This window comes from Oncorhynchus mykiss, chromosome 27 (genome assembly GCF_013265735.2).
Source record: "Oncorhynchus mykiss isolate Arlee chromosome 27, USDA_OmykA_1.1, whole genome shotgun sequence".
NCBI classification, from domain to species: Eukaryota; Metazoa; Chordata; class Actinopteri; order Salmoniformes; family Salmonidae; genus Oncorhynchus; species Oncorhynchus mykiss.
This window is the reverse complement of record NC_048591.1, coordinates 854922-878859: the sequence shown is the minus strand read 5'-3', so window position 1 is coordinate 878859 and position 23938 is coordinate 854922. Positions and strand designations below refer to the sequence as shown.

Genomic DNA, 23938 nt, shown 5'->3' with positions numbered 1-23938 from the left:
ATTCAGCCACAAGAGCATTAATGAGGTCGGGCCCTGATGTTGGGCGATTAGGCCTGCTCACAGTAGGCGTTCCAATTTATCTCAAAGGTGTTCGATGGGGTTGATGTCAAGGCTCTGTGCGGGCCAGTCAAGTTCTTCCCTACCGATCTCGACAAACCAGGTAGCGTTCTCCTGGCATCTGCCAAACCCAGATTAGTCCGTCGGACTGCCAGATGGTGAACCGTGATTCATCACTCCAGAGAACGCGTTTCCACTGCTCCAGAGTCCAATGGCGGCGAGGTTTACACCACTCCAGCCGACGCTTGGCATTGAGCATGATGATCTTAGGCTTGTGTGCGGCTGCTCGGCCATGGAAATCCATTTCATGTAGCTCCCGACGATCAGTTCTTGTGCTGACTTTGCTTCCAGAGGCAGTTTGGAACTCTGTAGTGAGTGTTGCAACGAAGGACAGACAATTGTTATGTTCTACACGCTATGAAGATTGCATGGTTATGAGCTCGATTTTATACACTTGTCGGCAACAGGTGTGACTGAAATAGCTGAATGCACTAATTGGGCAGGGACTCCGCTATCCTGACTTTAGGGGGAAGCTTGTTTCACATTTGGGGTGCCAGGACAGAGAAGAGCTTTGACTGGGCTGAGCATGAGCTAAGAGGCCAAGAGAAGAGATGTCGGGGTACGGAGTGCTTGGGTAGGGATGTGGGTTTTGAGTATAGCCTGACGATAAGGAGGTGCAGTTCCCCATGCTGCTCTGTCGGCAAGCACCAGGGTCTTGAAGATTATGTGAACTTCGAATGGAAGCCAGTGGAGGAGCCGGGTGACATGGGAGAACTTAGGAAGGTTGAACACCAGGCAGACTGCGGCATTCTGGATAAATTGCAGGGGTTTGATGGCCCAGCCAACAGAGTTGCAGTAGTCTAGACGGGAAATGATAAGTGCCTGGATTAGGACCTGAGCTGCTTCCAGTGTGACGAAAGGTCATGCTCTATGGATGTTGTAGAGCATGAACCTGCAGGAGCTAGTCACTGCTTTGATGTTTGCAGAGAACGACAGGGTATTTGTCCAGGGTCACTCCAAGGTTCTTTGCACTCCGGGAGGGGGACACCATGGAGTTGTCAACCGTGATGGAGAGGTCTTGGAGCAGGCCTTTCTTAAGAGGAAGAGCAGCTCTGTTTTGTTGAGGTTGAGTTTGAGGTGGTGGGCCGACATCCAATCTGAGATGTCTGCCAGGCCACCTAATTTATACATTAATAAGAGCTATTATAGGTAAATGAGTAGGCTTAATATGTTTGGAGAAGCGGATGATAAATACAAATATTGAGAAAGCGTAGCAATTGCTTTGGATTCTTTATCCTTATGATCACTGGAGACTAAATGTAAAATCAGTCATAGGGCAGAAAATCAACATGGCAGGTATTCGGCCCCTTTTCCACCCATAGTGACGTAGCCTAGGCTATAAATAGCTGTGCCATTATTCAGATCATTAATTTAATTGTATGGCCTCATAGTTTGTGGGGATGGAATTTGGAGACGCAAGCTAAATAGACTTCTGTAGACTATGGAAAGCTGTGCGCAGTTGCACCGAATGTATTACAGCTTCTGTGTTAGTTTCTTTCCATTTGTAACCTACATTGTTTTTGTTGCCTACTTAAATCATCATGGAATTCAGTTTAAACCCGGAGCCTGGCGCACGGTTTACTACGACTAGATCATTGTCATTACAGTTCCATGATCAGTGAGGTAGATTTATAGGACTATTGTTCAACCCTTATTGTAAACTTTTGTCCACTTCTAATATTTAATGGATCGAACAACTAAATATGACAACTATCAGGATGGCCACCCCCGTTGTTTTTACGTCCCCTGATTGCCCATCTGCTAGCCTGCTGGCCGCGGCCCGCTAGCTGTCTAGAGCATATCGGACTGGTCGCTGAAGAGGTCCATCAGCCAATTTTCTTGGGCTACAATACCTATTTTGCCGATTGGCCTGGACCCTTTTACTACACGGAGCCCTGCCGATCCATCACGACTGGTCTGCCAACGTAACCGCCCGAGGGGGCTACAACTGACTCTTCCGTTGCGATGTCCCCCTTAGGCCATCCTGCTAGCTTGCTAGCCCCGGCTGAATTGCCGTGTCTCCAGCCCGCCTAGCTACTCACTAGACCCCATGATCACACGGCAACGTATGCCTCTCCATAATGTCAATATGCCTTGTCCATTGCTGTTTTGGTTAGTGTTTATTGTCTTATTTCACTGTAGAGCTTCCAGCCCTGCTCAATATGCCTTAGCTAACCCTTTTGTTCCACCTCCCACACATGCGGTGACCTCACCTGGTTTAAATGGTGTCTCTAGAGACAATACATCTCGTCGTCACTCAATGCCTAGGTTTACCTCCGCTGTATTCACATCCTACCATACCCTTGTCTGTACATTATGCCTTGAATCTATTCTTCCGTGCCCAGAAACCTGCTCCTTTTACTCTCTGTTCCGAACGCACTAGACAACCAGTTCTTATAGCCTTTAGCCGTACCCTTATCCTACTCCTCTGTTCCTCTGGTGATGTAGAGGTTAATCCAGGCCCTGCAGTGTTTAGCTCCACTTCCATTCCCCAGGCGCTCTCATTTGTTGACTTCTGTAACTGTAAAAGTCTTGGTTTCATGCATGTTAACATTAGAAGCCTCCTCCCTAAATTTGTTTTATTCACTGCTTTAGCACACTCTGCCTACCCGGATGTTCTAGCCATATCTGATTCCTGTCTTAAGAAGGCTTACCATCTTAAAAAAAGCATGCGCCATTCAAATTTAAAAAAAAGATATAGCCCTTGGTCCAGAACAGCACAAAAACATCCTGTGGCGTACTGCGTTAGCATTGAATAGCCCTCGCGATATGCAACTTTTCAGGGAAGTTAGGAACCAATATACACAGACAGTTAGGAAAGCAAAGGCTAGCTTTTTCAAACAGAAATTTGCATCCTCTAGCACAAACTACAAAAAGTTCTGGGACACTGTAAAGTCCATGGTGAATAAGAGCACCTCCTCCCAGCTGCCCACTGCACTGAGGTTAGGAAACACTAGCTAGGAAACACCAATAAATCCACGATAATTGAGAATTTCAATAAGCATTTTTCAACAGCTAGCCATGCTTTCCACCTGGCTACACCTACCCCAGTCAACAGCCCTGCACCCCCCTCAGCAACTTGCCCAAGCCTTCCCCATTTCTCCTTCACCCAAATCCAGATAGCCGATGTTCTGAAAGAGCGGCAAAATCTGGACCCCTACAAATCAGCCGAGCTAGACAATCTGGACCCTCTCTTTCTAAAATGATCCACCGCAATTGTTGCAACCCCTATTACTAGCCTGTTCAACCTCTCTTTCATATCGTCTGAGATCCCCGAAGTTTGGAAAGCTGCCGCGGTCATCCCCCTCTTCAAAGGGGGAGACACTCTAGACCCAAACTGCTACAGACCTATATCTATCCTACCCTGTCTTTCTAAGGTCTTTGAAAGCCAAGTTAACAAACAGATCACCGACCATTTTGAATCCCACCGTACCTTCTCCGCTATGCAATTTGGTTTCCGAGCTGGTCACGTGTGCACCTCAGCCACACTCAAGGTCCTAAACGATATCGTAACCGCCATCGATAAGAGACAATACTGTGCAGCTGTATTCATCGACCTGGCCAAGGCTTTCGACTCTGTCAATCACCACATTCTTATCGACAGACTCAACAGCCTTGGTTTTTCAAATGACTGCCTCGCCTGGTTCACCAACTACTTCTCAGACAGAGTTCAGTGTGTCAAATCGGAGGGCCTGTTGTCCGGGTCTCTGGCAGTCTCTATAGGTGTGCCACAGTTTCAATTCTTGGACCGACGCTCTTCTCTGTATACATCAATGATGTCACTCTTGCTGCTGGTGATTCTCTGAGCCACCTCTACGCAGACAACACCATTCTGTATACTTCTGGACCTTCTTTGGACACTATGTTAACAACCCTCCAGACGAGCTTCAATGCCATACAACTCTCCTTCCGTGGCTTCCAATTCCTCTTAAATACAAGTAAAACTAAAATCATGCTCTTCAACCGATCGCTGCTACAAAAATCTCTGAAACTGGAAACACTTATATCCCTCACTAGCTTTAAGCACCAGCTGTCAGAGCAGCTCACAGGTTACTGCACCTGTACATAGCCCATCTATCATTTAACCCAAACAACTACCTCTCCCCCTACTGTATTTATTTATTTATTTTGCTCCTTTGCACCCCATTATTTCTATCTCTACTTTGCACTTTCTCCCATTGCAAATCTACCATTCCAGTGTTTTACTTGCTATATTGTATTTACTTTGCCACCATGGCCTTTTTGCCTTTACCTCCCTTATCTCACCTCATTTGCTCACATCGTATATAGACTTGTTTATACTGTATTATTGACTGTATGTTTGTTTTACTCCATGTGTAACTCTGTGTCGTTGAATGTGTCGAACTGCTTTGCTTTATCTTGGCCAGGTCGCAGTTGTAAATGAGAACTTGTTCTCAACTTGCCTACCTGGTTAAATAAAGGTGAAATAAAAAATACAAAAAATAAAAAAACTGCAATCTAGGTCATTTGGTTTTGCTGTTAGATTAAGCACAGTGATAACATGAATCTGTTGTATAAAATAGCTAAACAAAATATCTGACTTTGTATTCCCATTTGAACTTTGCTATGCTTTAAAATGGTTAAAAGTGCAGTGATAGACATTTGGGTGACAACTAATCCTATAATCAGACATTGTTTTTCCATTGGAATTTGGTGTTGCTTTTCGATGGTTGAAAGCATAGTGATAACACATTGGAACTATTGGCTGTCTTTTTGAGAGGAAGAATATAGGTTTGTAATCTCATTGATTATCGTCTCAACCAAATATTACCCAATTCTCCACGTTGAAATGACGAGTTGTGTTCAGTGGGAAATAGGTAGGTAATCTACCAATTAGTGCTGAAAAATATACAATATGCATATATTTTTATGGCTTTCTGACATTGATCCCTAATATTCTGAACACGTTCTCTCAATATACCTGTATTATGAGTCTGAGAAAATTCTAATTCAAGGTACACTGTATTTAAAGGGATGGCATTCATTGAATTGGAATTTCACTTTACTTACTGAATTGTCTGACCTCAATTCAAATTGACCCCAAACCTGCTGTTGTCGCCCAGGTGAGAGAGGAGCTTCGGGGATGATGGGGGTCCCAGGACACCCCGGTTCCACAGGAACATGTGGGCTCCCAGGACCCAAAGGAACCGAGGGACTGCAAGGAGATGAAGGTCAGCTCCTCATGAAAGTGACCATCACCAGCATAATTAACATTAATCATGAGTGATACAGATTGATGCAGAATGAAAATAATTATAAAGCAGTAGATCCAGCATCAGTAGGGACGATGTCATTGAAACAGTCGTACAAATATAATTACTAGTAAGGACATTCCTTTTGCCTTGATCTGGGAGGCTTTCTCCCTTCTTGTAATTGTATTTCTATTGACACAGCAGCTTAACCCACATACCCTCCTCTCTCTGTCTCTCTGGACATTTGTTATTTCATCCACAGGTCCAAAAGGAGAAAAGGGGAATGTGATCACTCCATTGATAATCCCACCTCCTCCTGGACCCGTAGGTGCACCCGGTCAACCAGGCCTTCCTGGCTTCACTGGCGGACCGGGATCCAACGGTTTTGAGGGACAGAAAGGTAGGGCCTGATGTGGGTCAACGGAAGCTCCTGAAATCTCTTGATATCTTCCTGTGTATAGTGCTCTGTGTCCTCCTACAATGAAAATGTTTGTTATTTTGTTTTCTCCTAAATTGCATTTATAAATACAATAACTATCATTCAGAGAGGGTGGTTGTAGTTTCTCAGACAGACCACTTGAGGTCTTTGTGAAAGTAGAATTTTCAATAAGAGGATTAGTTATTTGTTGTATATTATAAACTGAGTAATTCGACCCCTGAATGCTAATTGGCTGACAGCCGTGGTATATCCGACCGTATACCACAGGTATAACAAAACATTTATTTGTATTGCTCTAATTACGTTGGTAACCAGTTTATAATAGCAATAAGGCACCTCGGGTGTTTGTGGCCAATATACCACGGCTAAGGGCTGTATCCAGGCACTCTGCGTTGGGTCGTGCGTAAGAACAGCCCTTAGCCGTGGTATATTAGCCATATACCACACCCCCTCGTGCCTTATTGCTTACATATAGCATTCATAGAGTGAATACAACTTAAAGATAAGACTCTACTTGAAACTGTATATGTCTGCTGTTGCAGGGAGAAGTGGCCAGTTGGGTTCACCAGGATTCCCGGGGCCCGAGGGCCCCCCAGGAGCAGACGGGGCCCCAGGGGACAGTGGGGTACAGGGGGAGAGGGGGGCATTGGGACCACAGGGTGAGTCAAATGAACTATGGCGTGTGGATGGACACTTCACACACCCACACTGCTCATGTGTCCAACTAAACATCAACCCTCCCCCTGTCCTAAATGACATCATCTTCATGTCATTTTAGACTCAGACCCTGTTTTGACCTTAAAGTGGCAATCTGCAATTGGTACATCCATTTTTTAAAATTATTAATCTATACTAGGTTTTGTGGTTGGAGTGAAAACCTACAGAATGGTAGTTGTTCATGGAACAGGGTTGGAGAGCGCTGATAAATACCCAAATATAACTTATAAATTCCTCATGAGCTTAGTTCAACTGTCGTACCCCATCAGAACCCAAAATATAAGGCCAGTATTCAATCAGATCTGCATTTTCTTTTTTTTTTTACGTCGCCCTTACGGGAGTCCCAATTACGGCCGGTTGTGATATAGCCTGGATTCGAACCAGGGTGTCTGTAGTGATGCTTCAAGCACTGAGATGCAGTGCCTTAGACCGCTGCACCACTCAGGTAACCCGCAGGTTAGCCGACATAGCTTTTCATTTCATTTTGTTTAGGCGGTGTAACTGTGTTAGCTCTGTCAAATCGATGAGCGGCTGCTCTTGTGGTCATTGTCACTGTTACGGATATAGGTATCCTGTGTGTATTTGTTTTCTCTCCTTCTGCACTAGTCACAGGTGACAGTCATCAGTCGCCAAACTGAAGACACACCTGCTCTTTTTCCCTTACCCAATCACATCCCCTTTCCCTTGGTTTAAAATAAACCCAATCAGTTGTCTCTTGAGCTATCTCTCTTCTGTTTTTGCGCCTACATCTCACATTGTCCGTTATCATGTGAGTTTGTACTGCTGTGGTGTATGGCTGTTTGTTTGTTGGTGGGAAAAGGGTTTACCAAGCCAAGTCGGCCTCGGGCATACATTACCCTTAGGAAAACTTTGTCTAAATACCCTAGTTAGAACCGGTGTAACGATCGCCGTTGGTGGAAGAAGGTGAGGACCAAGGTGCAGCGTGATAAGTGTTCATGATGTTTAATAAAATAAACAGAACACTAAATGACCAAAAACAACAAAGCGAGTGAACGACACGAAACAGTTCTGTATGGTAGACACAGAAAACAACTACCCACAAAACATAGGTAGCCTGTTTTCCCACTAAGTATGGTTCTCAATCAGAGACAACGATCGACAGCTGCCTCTGATTGGGAACCATACCAGGCCAAACATAGAAATACAAAACCTAGAACAAAAACATAGAATGCCCACCCCAACTCACGCCCTGACCAGGACGTGACAACCGGGCAGACCACCCACTGTATTTTATTGGTTAGTTAGCTAGCTGTTCTTGAAGCAGGCAAGACTAGCTTAGGTTTAAAAAATATAGATTTATACCTTTTTTCCTTGGGTCCAAGGAACTTGAAGCTCTCGACCCGCTCCACTGCTGCCTAGTTGCTTTGGATTTCTACTAATGCGACTCTGCATACAATGGCAATGCCTGTGATTTGACAGCAGTTACACCTCCGGCACTACTTAAACAAAAGCAAGGAAAAGCTATGTTTTTTTTCAGCTACTTGGGTTGCCACTGATCTGATTGATTCAACTGTCAAATCCATAAGCGCCTCCCTGCGTTATACAGTACCTATCGTGGTCATTGCCATTGGATGCACCAAGTCGCATTAGTAGAAATCCCATTCGAACACTGGAATGTGTAATGTAATCTACACCTAGTTTTTGCTGATATAAATCCTTATTATTTTGTTTGATTTTCAATTTGAGTGTAATTATTTGTATATAGCCTACACTTTCTCGTTCTGAACTTTTAATGCGGGTGGGACCATGGCCACAAAAGCTCTACTCACCGATTTGACAGCAGTTACACCTCTGATACCACCTAAACAAAAGCAATGATAAACTATGCATTTGTCGGTTAACGTGGATTACGGCTGTTTTATTTCATTGTTTGTAAATTAATTTAATTGATCGATTGAATCACATTTTTCTAAAAAAGTATTTACTATTATGCTCCCTTCAAGAGTAGCTAAATATATTGTTTCTCTTTGTCTCTGACTGTCTGTCATCGTAGGCGCCCCAGGTCCTTTGGGAGATGCCGGCAGCCCAGGCCCCACCACCACCTTTAACTCTGGCTTCCTGTTGGTGATGCACAGCCAATCAGACATGCTCCCTTCCTGTCCAGCAGACATGACACAACTGTGGACTGGCTACAGTTTGCTGTACCTGGAGGGCCAAGAGAAAGCCCACACACAGGACCTCGGTATGTTGGTCTACAATACTGTTTGTGTGTGTGCTCATCTGTACACCTGTGTGGGTGGGTGTGTGTGTGTGTGTTTGAATGATTATAACCAGTAACCTAGCATGTATTTTCCTACTACTAGGTCAGGCTGGGTCATGTATGCGTCTCTTCAGCACCATGCCGTTCTCCTTTTGCAACATGGGCACGTGTGACTACGCCAGCCGCAATGACAAGTCCTACTGGTTGTCCACCACAGCGTCAGTGCCCATGATGCCCGTGGCAGACCAGGACATCCAACAACACATCAGCCGCTGTGTGGTGTGTGAGGCCCCCTCCCCTGCTGTGGCAGTTCACAGCCAGGACAACAGCAATCCCTTCTGTCCCCCCAACTGGAGGAGTCTTTGGGTAGGATACTCCTTCCTCATGGTGAGTGATTTTATGTGTGTCTGCATGTGTCTTTGCATGTCTGTGTGTACAGTACCAGTCAAAAGTTTGGACACACCTACTCATTCAAGGGTTTTTCTTTATTTTGACTATTTTCTACATTGTAGAATAATAGGGAAGACATTAAAACTATGAAATAACACATGGAATCATATAGTAACCAAAAAAGTGTTAAACAAATCAGAATATATTCTTCAGAGTAGCCACCCTTTGCCTTCAACCAGCTACACCTGGAATGCTTTTCCAACAGTCTTGAAGGAGTTCCCACGTATGCTGAGCACTTGTTCGCTGCTTTTCCTTCACTGTGCGGTCCAACTCATCCCAAACCATCTCAATTGGGTTGAAGTCGGGTGATTGTGGAGACCAGGTCATCTGGTGCAGCATTCCATCACTCTCCTTCTTGGTCAAATAGCCCTTACACAGCCTGGAAGTGTGTTGGATCATTGTTCTGTTGAAAAACAAATGATAGTCCCACTAAGTGCAAACCAGATGGGAGGGCGTATTGCTGCAGAATCCTGTGATAGCCATGCTGGTTAAGTGTGCCTTAAATTCTAAATAAATCAGACACTGTCACCAGCAAAGCACCCCTGCACCATCACACTTCCTCCTCCATGCTTCACAGTGGGAACCACACAGGCGGAGATCATCCTTTCACTTACTCTGCGTCTCACAAAGACACAGAGTTTGGAACCAAAAATGTCACATTTGGACAAAGGACAGATTTCCACCGGTCTAATGTCCGTTTGTCCTGTTTCTTGGCCCAAGCAAGTCTCTTCTTTTTGGTGTCTTTTAGTCATGGTTTCTTTGCAGCAATTCGACTATGAAGGCCTGATTCACGCACTCCTCTGAACAGTTGATGTTGAGATTAGAGGTCGACCGATTAATCGGAATGGCTGATTTTAATTAGGGCCGATTTCAAGTTTTCATAACAATCGGAAATCAGTATTTTTTTAAAAAAAATTTCATATTATATATATTTTTTTTAAATAAATTTTTGTTTTTACACCTTTAGTTAATTAGGCAAGTCAGTTAAGAACACGTTCTTATTTTCAATGACGGCCTAGGAACGGTGGGTTAACTGCCTTGTTCAGGGGCAGAACGACAGATTTTTAACTTGTCAACTCGTGGATTCAATCTTGCAACCTTACAGTTAACTAGTCCAATGCTCTAACCACCTGCCTCTCATTGCACTCCAAGAGGAGACTGCCTGTTACGCGAATGCAGTAAGAAGCCAGGGTAAGTTGCTAGCTAGCATTAAACTTATCTTATCAAACAATCAATCAATCAATCAATCATAATCACTACTTAACTACACATGGTTGATGATATTAGTAGTTTATCTAGCGTGTCCTGCGTTGCATATAATCGGTGCGCATTCGCGGAAAAATGATTTTCGTTGCTCCAACATGTACCTAACCATAAACATCAATGCCTTTCTTAAAATCAATACACAGAAGTATATATTTTTAAACCTGCATATTTAGCTAAATGAAATCCAGGTTAGCAGGCAATATTAACCAGGTGAAATTGTGTTACTTCTCTTGCGTTCATTGCACGCAGAGTCAGGGTATATGCGTTAATAATAAACTTTTTTTTTTTCAAAATGATTGTTTCTGGATTCGACCATATTAATGACCAAAGGCTCATATTTCTATGTGTTATTATGTTATTAAGTCTATGATTTGATAGAGCAGTCTGACTGAGCGATGGTAGGCAGCAGCAGGCTCGTAAGCATTCATTCAAACAGCACTATCATGCGTTTTGCTCTTCGTTGTGCTTCAAGCATTGTGCGGTTTATGACTTCAAGCCTATCAACTCCCGAGATTAGGCTGGTGTAACCGATGTGAAATGGCTAGCTAGTTAGCGGGGTGCGCGCTAATAGCGTTTCAAAAGTCACTTGCTCTGAGACTTGGAGTGGTTGTTCCCCTTGCTCTGCATGGGTAACACTGCTTCAAGGGTGGCTGTTGTTGATGTGTTCCTGGTTCGAGCCCAGGTAGGAGCGAGGAGAGGGAAGCAAGCTATACTGTTACACTGGCAATACTAAAGTGCCTATAAGAACATCCAATAGTCAAAGGTATATGGAATACAAATCATATGGCGAGAAATAGTCCTATAAATACTATATTAACTACAACCTAAAACCTCTTACCTTGGAATATTGAAGTCTCATGTTAAAAGGAACCACCAGCTTTCATATGTTCTCATGTTCTGAGCAAGGAACTTAAACATGGTACATATTGCACTTTAACTTTCTTCTCAAACACTTTTGTTTTTGCATTATTTAAACCAAGTTGAACATGTTTCATTATTTGAGGCTAAATAGATTTTTGTTCAGTTAAATTAAGTTATATTAAGTTAAAATAAGTGTTCATTCAGTATTGTTGTAATTGTCATTATTACAAATAAATTGTAAAAATCTGCCGATTTAATCTGTATCGGCTTTTTTTGGTCCTCCAATTATCGATATCGGTGTTGAAAAATCATAATCCGTCGACCTCTAGTTGAGATGTGTCTGTTACTTGAACTCTGAAGCATTTATTTGGGCTGCAATTTCTGAGGCTGGAACCTCTGCTGCAGAGGATACTCTGGGTCTTCCTTTCCTGTGGCGGTCCTCATGAGAGCCTGTTTCATCATAGCACTTGGTTTTTGCAACTATACTTGAAGAAACTTTCAAAGTTCTTGAATGTTCCGTATTGACTGACCTTCTTTTCTCTTTGCTTATTTAAGCATTTTTTTTCCCATAATATGGACTTAGTGTGTAGCTAAACAGTGTAACTATTCCCTCCGCAAGGCAATCAAACAGGCTAAGCGTCAGTATAGAGACAAAATAGAATCGCAATTCAACGGCTCAGACACGAGGTATGTGGCAGGGTCTACAATCAATCACAGATCACAAAAAGAAAACCAGCCCAGTCACAGACCAGGATGTCTTGCTCCCAGGCAGACTAAATATATTTTTTGCCCGCTTTGAGGACAATACAGTGCCACTGACACGGCCCACGACCAAAACATGCGGACTCTCCTTCACTGCAGCCGAGGTGAGTAAAACATTTAAACGTGTTAACCCTCGCAAGGCTGCAGGCCCAGACGGCATCCCCAGCCGCGCCCTCAGAGCATGCGCAGACCAGCTGGCTGGTGTGTTTACTGACATATTCAATCAATCCTTATCCCAGTCTGCTGTTCCCACATGCTTCAAGAGGGCCACCATTGTTCCTGTTCCCAAGAAAGCTCAGGTAACTGAGCTAAACGACTACCGCCTCGTAGCACTCACTTCCGTCATCATGAAGTACTTTGAGAGACTAGTCAAGGACCATATCACCTCCACCCTACCTAACACCCTAGACCCACTCCAATTTGCTTACCGCCCAAATAGGTCCTCAGACGATGCAATCTCAACCACACTGCACACTGCCCTAACCCATCTGGACAAAAGGAATACCTATGTGAGAATGTTGTTCATCGACTACAGCTCAGCATTTAACACCATAGTACCCTCCAAATCCGTCTCGACCCCGCCCTGTGCAACTTGGTACTGGACTTCCTGACGGGCCGCCCCCAGGTGGTGAGGGTAGGTAACAACATCTCCACCCCGCTGATCCTCAACACTGGGGCCCCACAAGGGTGCGTTCTGAGCCCTCTCCTGTACTCCCTGTTCACCCACGACTGAGTGGTCACGCACGCCTTCAACTCAATCATCAAGTTTGCGGACGACACAACAGTAGTAGGCTTGATTACCAACAACGACGAGACGGCCTACAGGGAGGAGGTGAGGGCCCTCGGAGTGTGGTGTCAGGAAAATAACCTCACACACAACGTCAACAAAACTAAGGAGATGATTGTGGACTTCAGGAAACAGCAGAGGGAACACCCCCCTATCCACATCAATGGGACAGTAGTGGAGAGGGTAGTAAGTTTTAAGTTCCTCGGCGTACACATCACAGACAAACTGAATTGGTCCACCCACACAGACAGCATCGTGAAGAAGGCGCAACAGCGCCTCTTCAACCTCAGGAGGCTGAAGAAATTCGGCTTGTCACCAAAAGCACTCACAAACTTCTACAGATGCACAATCGAGAGCATCCTGTCGGGCTGTATCACCGCCTAGGACGGCAACTGCTCCGCCCACAACCGTAAGGCTCTCCAGAGGGTAGTGAGGTCTGCACAACACATCACCGGTGGCAAACTACCTGCCCTCCAGGACACCTACACCACCCGATGTCACAGGAAGGCCATAAAGATCATCAAGGACAACAACCACCCGAGCCACTGCCTGTTCACCCCGCTATCATCCAGAAGGCGAGGTCAGTACAGGTGCATCAAAGCAGGGACCAAGACTGAAAAACAGCTTCTATCTCAAGGCCATCAGACTGTTAAACAGCCACCACTAACATTGAGTGGCTGCTGCCAACAGACTGGCTCAACTCCAGCCACTTTAATAATGGGAATTTATGTAAAATATATCACTAGCCACTTTAAACAATGTTACTTAATATAATGTTTACATACCCTACATTATTCATCTCATATGTATACTGTACTCTATATCATCTACTGCATCTTTATGTAATACATGTATCACTAGCAACTTTAAACTATGCCACTTTGTTTACATACCCTACATTACTCATCTCATATGTATTTACTGTACTCGATACCATCTACTGCATCTTGCCTATGCCGCTCTGTACCATCACTCATTCATATATCTTTATGTACATATTCTTTATCCCTTACACTTGTGTGTGTATAAGGTAGTAGTTAGTTAGATTACTCGTTGGTTATTACTGCATTGTCGGAACTAGAAGCACAAGCATTTCGCTACACTCGCATTAACATCTGCTAACCATGTGTATGTGACAAATAAATTTGATTTGGTCTTTTACCAAATAGGGCTAGCTTCTGTATACCACCCCTACCTTGTCACAACACAACCGATTGGCTCAAACATATTAAGAAGGAAAGAAATTCCACAAATGAACTTTTAACAAGGCACACCTGTTCATTGAAATGCATTCCAGGTGACTACCTCATGAAGCTGGTTGAGAATGCCAAAGCTGTTATCAAGGCAAAGGGTGGCTACTTTGAGGCATCTAAATCTGATTAACATTTTTTTTGGTTACTACATTATTTCATGTGTTATTTCATAGTTTTGATATGTTCACTATTATTTTACGAAGTAGAAATAGTAAAAAAAATATATTAAAAAACCCTGGAATGAGTAGGTGTTTCCAAACTTTTGACTAGTAATGTATGTGTGTGCCTGCGTGTTTGTGTCTGCGTGTGTGTGTATTGTAGCACACAGGGGCCGGCGATGAGGGTGGTGGCCAGTCTCTGACATCATCAGGAAGCTGCCTGAGGGACTTCCGTGCCCAGCCGTTCGTGGAATGCCAGGGCCCGCGGGGTACGTGCCACTACTTCGCCAACATCTACAGCTTCTGGTTGACCCGGGTGGGCGCAGATGGACCGCTGAACTCCTCTACTTCACAGGGCACGCTCAAAGAGGAGTGGCAACAGCGCCTCAACGTGGGCCGGTGCAACGTGTGTATGAAGGAGTGACCCCACCCACCCTTCTTCTGGGGCCGGCCACATCCCACAAGCACCGGCCCCAAAATCTCTGACCCACCACATCCCAGAGTGCATTGAACATGCACACTCATTGGTTACCTGAGAGGCAGTAATGATACACCTCATTATTCACCAGAGAGGCTGTGACTACACTGGTTGTTTACCTGAAAGTCTGAATAATATTTACATTGACACATGCTCTCTCTTAACTTGTTTTATGCAAGTTCATACCAATGAACATACAGTACTTGATCAACTATCCTTTGAATAATTTTTTTAGATTAGTAACTTTTTTTCCTCCTGAAATATGTAACTTGGCTGAAAGCTCTTAATATGTGTATTATGTTTCCAGGTTTGAGTACCTAATATTACGTGTCAGATTATCCTTCGCTCGAGACTCCCAAGTCAACAACAAACAGAGTGGCTTCAAGCATCAATGTGGCCCATCACACTCAGATTCAGAAAACTTGAATGTCCTCAATTAGGCAATTAATTTTGCAGCAATCACAATACATACAGACATTTCAATTGTTACTATGTTTTTACGTACAACAGTGGTCCTCACACTCTTGGAAGCTGGGACTCTCCCAAAGCCTGTGATGTTTTCTTGTCATCCACCAAAGCCACAGTTGTGTTTATTAGGTCACGCAACAAATAACTTTTTAAAGTAGAATGCCAAAATAAGCATTTTTGATTGGAGATGTCCATGTCGTCCCTCCCTGTTCCGTTTTCTTATGTTTGATTAGGCCTTGATTCAATCAGTTCAAGTTTTTTATCCAATTAATTGTTTTATTTAATTTTCTGTTGTTTAGAACTATAGTGCTAAAAGCAGTATAGTATCTACTTCATTATCTGTAAACTGTATAACATGTTGAACAATGCTTTAGTTTAGATTGTACACCTTTAGAGAAACAAGGTGTTTGTTCCTTCAGTTCATTTCAGTCCTCTCATTATTGGGCCTCCTTGTCATGTAATTGGGCTTCCTTTCACTTTGGTCTTTAAAATGAATTCTGTAAAATAACTTAAGACCCAAACATTGGTTGTCGAGGTAATGGCACCAGTCGTTAAAATGACTTCACCATTTTGAAAAGCTCGTCTTTTCTTGCACGCTGCAGGATGCCTTACACCGATCTACTACGTCATGTCTGAACATTCAGCCTCTTTAGTCTCGACTTCAACACGCTACCCAAACTAACACAAGGAATTAAGCCTCGCTAACACACGCAGAAAAGCAAACTCCGTAGTCATTACACTTCAAATGAGTGTGTATAACAGTGTAAGACTGTTGCAAATTTCAGTCTTTAAATGTTTCCCTGTACGTCTTGGCATTATTGTCTGTTGTATGTAAATATGTTTGCACTGTCGAAAGAACAGGATTGCTTTATATTTGTACTGTAAATGTCAAGAGTATTTATTTAGGTAGGATTCATTGTGGTGCTATTTTTGAAAAAATGGTGAATGCATGGTATTTCTCAAAATAAGAATATTATGTTGTCAAATGTTAGGACTCAGGCCACAATGTCGGGAAGTATTTGTAGGCGGTGGACAAGAGGGGAAAAAGTTGGAAAACTGAGAAGCATGGTGTCGCATAACTGTGTTAAGGAGTGCTCGCAGATTGACAGTCTAGCCCTGCGAGGCCCCGTGTGGGGATTTTATGTTCCAGTCAAGCAGTAACACACCTGATTCAAGTAATCATATCAAGACTTCAATCAAGACATTGACAAGTTGAATCAGATGTGATGCTGCTGGGCTGGAACAAAAACCTGTACCACCACCCCATCAGACTCTCGCAGTGCGAGATTATTTTATCTCATGATCGTTATGGTGATGAAAAAGGGTAACATGTCTTGGGATAGTTTTTTTATCCTACCATACATCAACATTCTCAATTTCTCAGTGCAAACATACCCTTGCTGTCTGGTTAAATTTGGACCCTAAGGTAATTTTTAGGTCAATGAGAATATTGTGGTCACCCGAGTGTCTTCTTTTAAATGTAATGTCTCCAAAGATGACCAAAGTCATAGGGCAACAGAACATAACTATTGTTAAAGGCCCCATATAAACAGGGCTGAGAGAATTCACATTTTCTGTACTGTTGGACTAGAGAGAGCTTCGCAGTGGAAGCCACTCTCAGGAGGATGTAACATCACAGAAAAGTGATTGTCTGCCAGATTGAATAGGGAGTTGTTTCAACTCCATTCTATTTCTATCTGCAACATTTTACATTACTGAATATACCCGCTTCCCCTGAGTCATTCCATGTGATTAACATAATGAGACCCTCTGTCCCAATGAGAGCGCTGTGGGTGTAAATATGTAGATGGGAAAACACTGACAGAAGTGGCTCTGAGTTGTTGACTGACTGACTTCGGTTCTGGAAAGGGAGGGATCGTTCTTCTCCAAACCCCTCCCCTTTCTCAATGTGTGGCTTCTCCCCAACTCAGTTAGAGGCATATCAGAGGTTAAACATAGTAACTCAACATCACCGACACACGCAAACACAGAGGCTGAGCCACCCGGAAGACAATCCTCTTCTTAAAACATTTGGTACGATTTCTGTCAGCACACGTGATCCTTATAGGATAAGCCTTTCACTAACACACACACTCCTCTAAGCAACCAGTAGTCTTAAAAGCATTATGTGGACTGTTTAAAAGGTAAAAAATAAATGCATCTAATTTCCAAGTGTCATGTCTGTGTGATTGTCTGACCTGATGTCAATTGTAAATGGTTTTTGGAGTATTATAAGCTTCATACTAGATCAAGTGTAGTCTTTAATGTACTGAACTAAGGGGGAAATGCAGTGTTTAACACAATGCATATATTTAATATAAATGTTCCAAAAATACATTGTTTAACAAACAAGATTATTTTAAGAAATACATCATATTACTCTCATGTTAAATTGCGAGTTCATTCTCAGATTCCCTCTAGAGCAAAATGTATCATAGTTCCCAGATCTCTAAAATTGCTGTTTCATATTTGCCAAGAGACAGAAACAGTATATTTGGTAATCCTATTATTACATTCAAATACTACAGGACTAAAAATCTTAATTGATAGTTGAAAATAATTAAATAGTAGCCCAATACATACGGTAAGAGCTCAATGGCACGCCAACCGTGGGGGATCGATAGCACAAGTCATTGGCACCCATTCAATAAAGTTGACACTACAAAGTGAACATGTCAAATCAATGTGGTTACTAAAACGTGATTTGGATACATTTGGCTGTTTTCACTGCATAATATTTATAAGTTTTCAAATATTCATTTAAAATATTTTTTAATTATAAAATGGCAAATTAAAATTCACCCCAACAACTATGAGAGTTGGAGCGCGAGGCTAAACTTCTCCTGTTCTGGTCCCTTGGCTACCACTTTGTAAGAGCGTTAAGCGAACCCGTGCACATGCACAGATACTGTGTGTGACTGGGTGAGAGCGAAATCTTGCATCTTGCTCATCGCAATATCTGAGGTACTGCCTTGTGCAACATTTCACTGATTCTACCTTTAACAGTGGACTGATGGACAAAATACTATAGTTTTTCAGTGTAGTATTCCTTGAGGAAAGATATTTTTATCCTCCAATGAACCAATAGTCCAGCTTGGTCAGTCAAAGTGGTCAATCCTCTGGAGCCGCCGCCTCCTGATCTCTTCTGCTGTCAGTTCTCCTGGAATGTTGAAACCATGCGAGGTTGGTCTTCTCTGAGTGGAGCCCCCTAAGGGACATAACAATTATAATGATTGACACATGCAGTTGTTGTGACTGAGGCTGTAGGCTTGGATTGGGCACTCCTATAGATTAGTTATTTGACCCAACATTTAGATTAAATGGAGGACTTCAAAAGTCTTGAATCTATTTTGATTTAAGCACTTCCAATTAACTATTTTCCAGCACAATCCACTGTACCCAGGCTTCCCACATCAAAACAAGTTGAAATTAACTACTTTCATTAATCCACTTGCTCTTTCCTCATATTTAGCCTCACATTGAAGTGTATAAACATATTTTCAGGAAAACAAGTACAACACAAACCACACTTGACAAAAACAATTGCAAATGTCAATCAAAAAATAAGTTCTACCATGCAGAAACCTGATTTAAAAAAAGAACAAGTATTTATAAGAATGCTGTAAGTACAGACATTGTTTGCTCAATGGGAAATTAATATCCAACTAGTCAGTGACAACTGTGTTGAGTTTGTGACAGCAACTATGTGAGCTTATTACAGTATTATCGACAATATGTCCGGGGATTTCCTATGATCTTCTATGTAGAAGAAACCCTAACCTTTTAACGACTCTTGTGTGGCTGAGCGTCAGAGCATAACAAACCATTCGGACTCTACAGGCGTTTGTGAGAAGAACCGCTCCCCCCGGACTCCTTCATGATCCGCCCTTGTCTCACAAACATATCTCTAACTCAGCCCCCATTACTCACACAGACTAATGGTATCAGAAGAAATAGATTAATTCAATGGACGAATCCAACCCAGAAGTTTGTAGCTCAAACCACAATGTTTAAAAGGGCGTGACAGCGGGACTCGAAAGGTTAAGGCTTTTTATTATTAACATTTTTAAGGCCTCTGTGAATCCGGATTAGGGTATGCAACTGAATTTTTTTATTTTTTATGGTTTGCAACGGTGAATGAAAATGTGTTTCTTATTCGACAAAGGCCAGGTAGACGGGGACTACCTGGCCTTGTCGAATAAGAAACACTTCTTCCATTTGGTGCCTACTGCTTAATGAACAGAACCCAGGTCTGTGGTCTCACCTCTGCCATTGAGACTGGCTCTGATGGCTGCCTCGTACTGCTCATCCTCTGATAGACCTCCAGTGTAAGGGTGAACATTCTGGGGGTGCGCACGGGGTTCTCCACTACTGCCACTGTATCCTACAGAACTCCCCCCCACCACCCACACAAATACTAGGATTACCAAATATATCAGGCTCTTGGCAAGTATGCTTGGTATTACACTGAACAAAAATATAAATGCAACATTTTCATAGATTTTACTGCGTTACAGTTCATATGAGGAAATCAGTCAATTGAAATAAATTAGGCCATAATTGATGGATTTCACATGACTGGGAATAAAGTTGGTCACAGATACCATAAAAATAAAAGGGCCTCAGGATCTCATCCCTGTATTTTTGTGCATTCAAATTGCCATGGATAAAATGCTATTGTGTTTGTTGTCCGTAGCTTATTTCTGCCCATACCATCACCCCACCTCCACCATGGGGCACTCTGTTCACAATGTTGACATCAGCAAACCACTCGCCCACACGATCCCATACATGTGTTCTGCGGTTATGAGGTCGGTTGGAAGTATGTCCAAATTCTCTAAAATGACTTTCATTATGGTAATGGTAAATTCACTCTGGCAAAAGCTCTGGTTGACATTCCTGAAGTCAGCATGACAATTGCACGCATCTCAAAACTTGAGACATCTGTGGCATTGTGTTGATGTGCAAGATGGCGCCAACAGACATGGCAGTTCTGCTTCTAGCTCCTAAGCAACTTTGCAGTATTTTGTTTTTGTTGTGTGTCATACATTTTTACAAGCATTTCGCTACACCCGCAATAACTTCTGATTAAAATGTGATTTGATTTATGTGACAGCAGTTTTAGATTGGCCTTTTATTGTCCCCAACACGAGGTGCACCTGTGTAATGATCATGAGGTTTGATATGCCACACATGTCAGGTGGATGGATTATCTTGGTAAAGGAGAAATGCTCACTAACAGGAATGTAAACCAATTTGTACTCAAGATCTGAGAGAAATACACTTTTTGTGCTTATAAAAATGTTCTGGTATCTTTTATTTCCACTCATTAAACATGGGACATACATGTTGCATTTATATTTTTGTTCAGTGTATATTGCAGACACAAACAAAAATAATCTAGACTCTGCCCATTGTGGAAGCGAGACATCAATAAATCAAGGTGCAAAATGATTAGACATATGTAGCTACATACCTGAAAAGTTATAATATGGATTTTGTCTGGCATGGTATCCATTCATCACAAATCCTGTTGGGAGAGGAGACACCTGATCATTTAATTTGTCTATTCATGTAATGTTATACTGTGGTTGGACACAACATGATTTGTTTGGTTTCCAAATGCATTTAACCTGAAATTTTATGAAAAACAGTGCAGCTTAGAACCAACACCACATACACCTCGTCTTGTTTAAAGGACAAAAACCACTGTTGTTTGGAAAAGCAAAAAAAATCTACACAGAAAAACATACACACAAACTAAGGGCGACTTTTTCAACCATGCTTTTGTAGCCAATGTGAAATGGCTAGTTAGATGGCGTTGACGTCACCCGCTCTGAAACTTGCTTGGTAAGGGCCGCAGCTGTGAAGAGTAACAATGCTTTGTGGGTGACAGTTGTCGATGTTCCAAGGGTCCCTGGTTGGAGCTCAGGTTGGGGAAAGGAGAGGCATAGAAGCAACACTGTTACAATGCTTTAGAGAGTATCCTAAAACATGGCATCATAGTCTGATTTGGAAATCAGTCTGAATAATCAGTCTGACTAAAATCTCAAATTGCCCGCTTGACAAACTGCCATGAAGGTCATGGGTGTGAGGCAGCATTCGTCCCTGCAGCCCATTATCAGGCAAGCCCAGACTATTTCAGACCACTCCCATGTACTCCACTCTGAGTATCAGCTCCTCCCCTCAGGCAGATGCTATAGGGTTCCCCTCCATGTAACCTGAACAGGTATAAGCACACCTGCATTCCCATGTCTACCAAATACCTAAACAGCAATAACTACTGGGTAAATGGGTGGAATATGTGAATAAATCATCTCAATAGATTAATGTAGGTTTGAAAATTACTTTAAATGTGTTAATGTTGAACACACCTGTTTATTTCAATCTGATGTTCAAATTCAAGTATATTGATGTTCATATTTATTCTTACTTGCGAAAGCTAAAAAGACAAGAATACATTACAACATATAGGCTATTTTAGGTAAATATAAAAGTTGGCCTTTAAGCAACAACAACATCCTCATTCATAGTCATATGGATTGTCGCTGATAATAGTGAGTTGTTTTAGGAAACTAGGCATATGTCGCGCATCACTACTTCACAGGAGAGGCATTTGACCGTAAACATTACATTTTTATTTTAGCAACATTTCATACATTTTGGGGGGCAGAAATGCCTTCGGAAACATGTGCCTTAATAACAAACTTGTATGCCATCTGTAAATACAATTTTTTAATTACGAGCATAGTTGGTTTAGCCATGGAAAAAGACAGGAACTTCCCGTTAGCCATGATTGGCTGAGATAATGGATGGGATGGACATGCCGAGATCCGAGTTCGGATTGGTCTGCCATGTAGCCGCTTCTGTCTATAATGAGCTGCTCAATATGTGTAGGTAATTCTTTCTAACGCAGATTTTTTTTAAAGACAGCTCTCCACTTTCTGGAGGACGAAGTTTTGAAATCATTGGAATGCACGGTGGAAGCAGAGTAGGATTGCAAATACAGTGAGTCAAAAAAAGAACACAGAAGGCTATTGTATAAAACAACTGTCTCCGGATTACATCTTAAAACTAAGGGCAACGATGGCATCCGTGACAGAGGGGGAGAAGTGTTCATCCATGTATACGGGTAACAGAGTCTAGCTAGCTACATTTTCTGAGTTTATAGGTTTCAATGTTTGTCAGAAAGTCGTTTTAATTGCAAGTTAAAGCATACTGTTAGCTAGTGTCCAAGTTCCAAAATTATAGGATAGAATATCCTGCTATTAATTCTTCACTCACAAAAGGAATCTATTTAGTGTAATTAGCTCACCATTAACTTGTAAATATTTGTATTTAACTAGGCAAGTCAGTTAAGAACAAATTAGTATTTACAATGACGGCCAAACCCGGACGACGCTGGGCCAATTGTGCGCCGCCCTATGGGACTCCCAATCACAGCCGGATGTGATACAACCTGGATTCGAACCAGGGACTGTAGTGACACCTCTTGCACTGAGATGCAGTGCCTTAGACCGCTGCGCTACTCAGGAGCCCAATAATGATCTTGTTGTGAGTTTATTTTCCTGTAATAATGAATGACAAACTTATACAGACATATTGATAGATGTAGTATAAACAAGCCTTTAGTCTTTAGCACATGGCCTCACATGTGAATCCGTAAAGAGATTGGGTGGGGCTAAGGCTTAAGAGGGTGTGAACGATGCTGAATGGGTGTGGACAAAGAGCTCTCCGGTACATTTATCAACTTTCCAAGCAGAATTACTTTCCCACTGTTCCTCAACTGTAGTGTATGATATAACATGTTCTAGCTCTCTCTACTTTTATTCATTGTAAAAAAATACAATTTCAAATTTTGCAACATGAGACCAAAATGAGCCGGTAGGTCACATTTGTCCCCATTTTATTCTAGTCTCTAAGCCTCTTGATAAAGTCATGAAAAGTAGTATATACTTTGTGGAAATGCTAATAAGCATACTCTCCTCCACACCTCAGCTTGACACTCCCATTTTATGATCCACCTACAGAGGTCCAAAGTTTTACAGGATCCATGCAGACACAAATGCGGGTGAGACCAAAATACCAAACTCGTCATTGCACAGGTTTTTTAGCTTGTTCCGCATGTTTTAGTGAGGAAAACATTGCCCACGACACACACAAACCTGCAATTGTTCTCATGATGATCTTCAAAGGACCAGCGGTGTAGAGAAGCCCCACCAGGATGCCTGCCAGGTGTCCCACAAAGGAGGTCCTGCACAGAGAAGCGTGTTATGAATTACCGCCTGGCTACAACGCACACAACTCCGTAATTAAATGACTCTCAAACTATGAGAAACAAGATTCTCTGGTCTGATGAAACCAAGCTTGAACTCTTTGGCCTGAATGTCAAGCAACACGTCTGGAAGAAACCTGGCACCATCCCTACGGTGGCAGCAGCATCATGCTGTGGGGATTTTTTTCAGCGGGAGAGACTGGTAGACTAGTCAGGATCGAGGGAAAGATGAATGGAGCAAAGTACAGAGAGATTATTGATGAAAACCTGCTCCAGAACGCTCAGGACCTCAGACTGGGGGCGAAGGTTCACCTTCCAACAGGACAACGATCCTAAGCACACAGCCAAGAGAACACAGGTGTGGCTTTGGGACAAGTCTCTGAATGTCCTTGAGTGGCTCAGCCAGAGCCCATAATTGAACCTGATTGAACATCTCTGGAGGGACCTGAAAATACAGTGCCTTGCGAAAGTAT

At 42.6% G+C, this 23938-nt stretch overlaps 2 protein-coding genes across 7 annotated transcripts in view; one reads left to right on the top strand and one right to left on the bottom strand.

Moving 5' to 3' along the window:
- col4a4 (collagen, type IV, alpha 4) overlaps positions 1-17362 on the top strand; it is a 159474-nt gene extending 142112 nt beyond the window's left edge. For all 4 annotated transcript variants that reach the window (XM_021587194.2, XM_021587193.2, XM_021587197.2 and 1 more), the window contains 6 exons: positions 5202-5309; positions 5593-5730; positions 6312-6428; positions 8501-8689; positions 8811-9094; positions 14408-17362. In XM_021587194.2, the coding sequence (XP_021442869.2) occupies positions 5202-5309; positions 5593-5730; positions 6312-6428; positions 8501-8689; positions 8811-9094; positions 14408-14668 (1097 nt within the window). In that variant the 3' untranslated portion in view covers positions 14669-17362. The remainder of the gene's footprint in view (positions 1-5201; positions 5310-5592; positions 5731-6311; positions 6429-8500; positions 8690-8810; positions 9095-14407) is intronic.
- Positions 17363-17465: 103 nt separating this feature from the next.
- Positions 17466-23938, bottom strand: part of rhbdd1 (rhomboid domain containing 1) — a 29697-nt gene continuing 23224 nt past the window's right edge. For 2 of the 3 annotated variants that reach the window (XM_036965158.1, XM_021587198.2), the window contains exons 4-7: positions 23356-23444; positions 20667-20720; positions 19455-19607; positions 17466-18398 (exon numbers count right to left, since the gene is read on the bottom strand). In XM_036965158.1, the coding sequence (XP_036821053.1) occupies positions 18289-18398; positions 19455-19607; positions 20667-20720; positions 23356-23444 (406 nt within the window). In that variant the 3' untranslated portion in view covers positions 17466-18288. The remainder of the gene's footprint in view (positions 18399-19454; positions 19608-20666; positions 20721-23355; positions 23445-23938) is intronic. The other variant, XM_021587199.2, reaches the window with a different exon arrangement.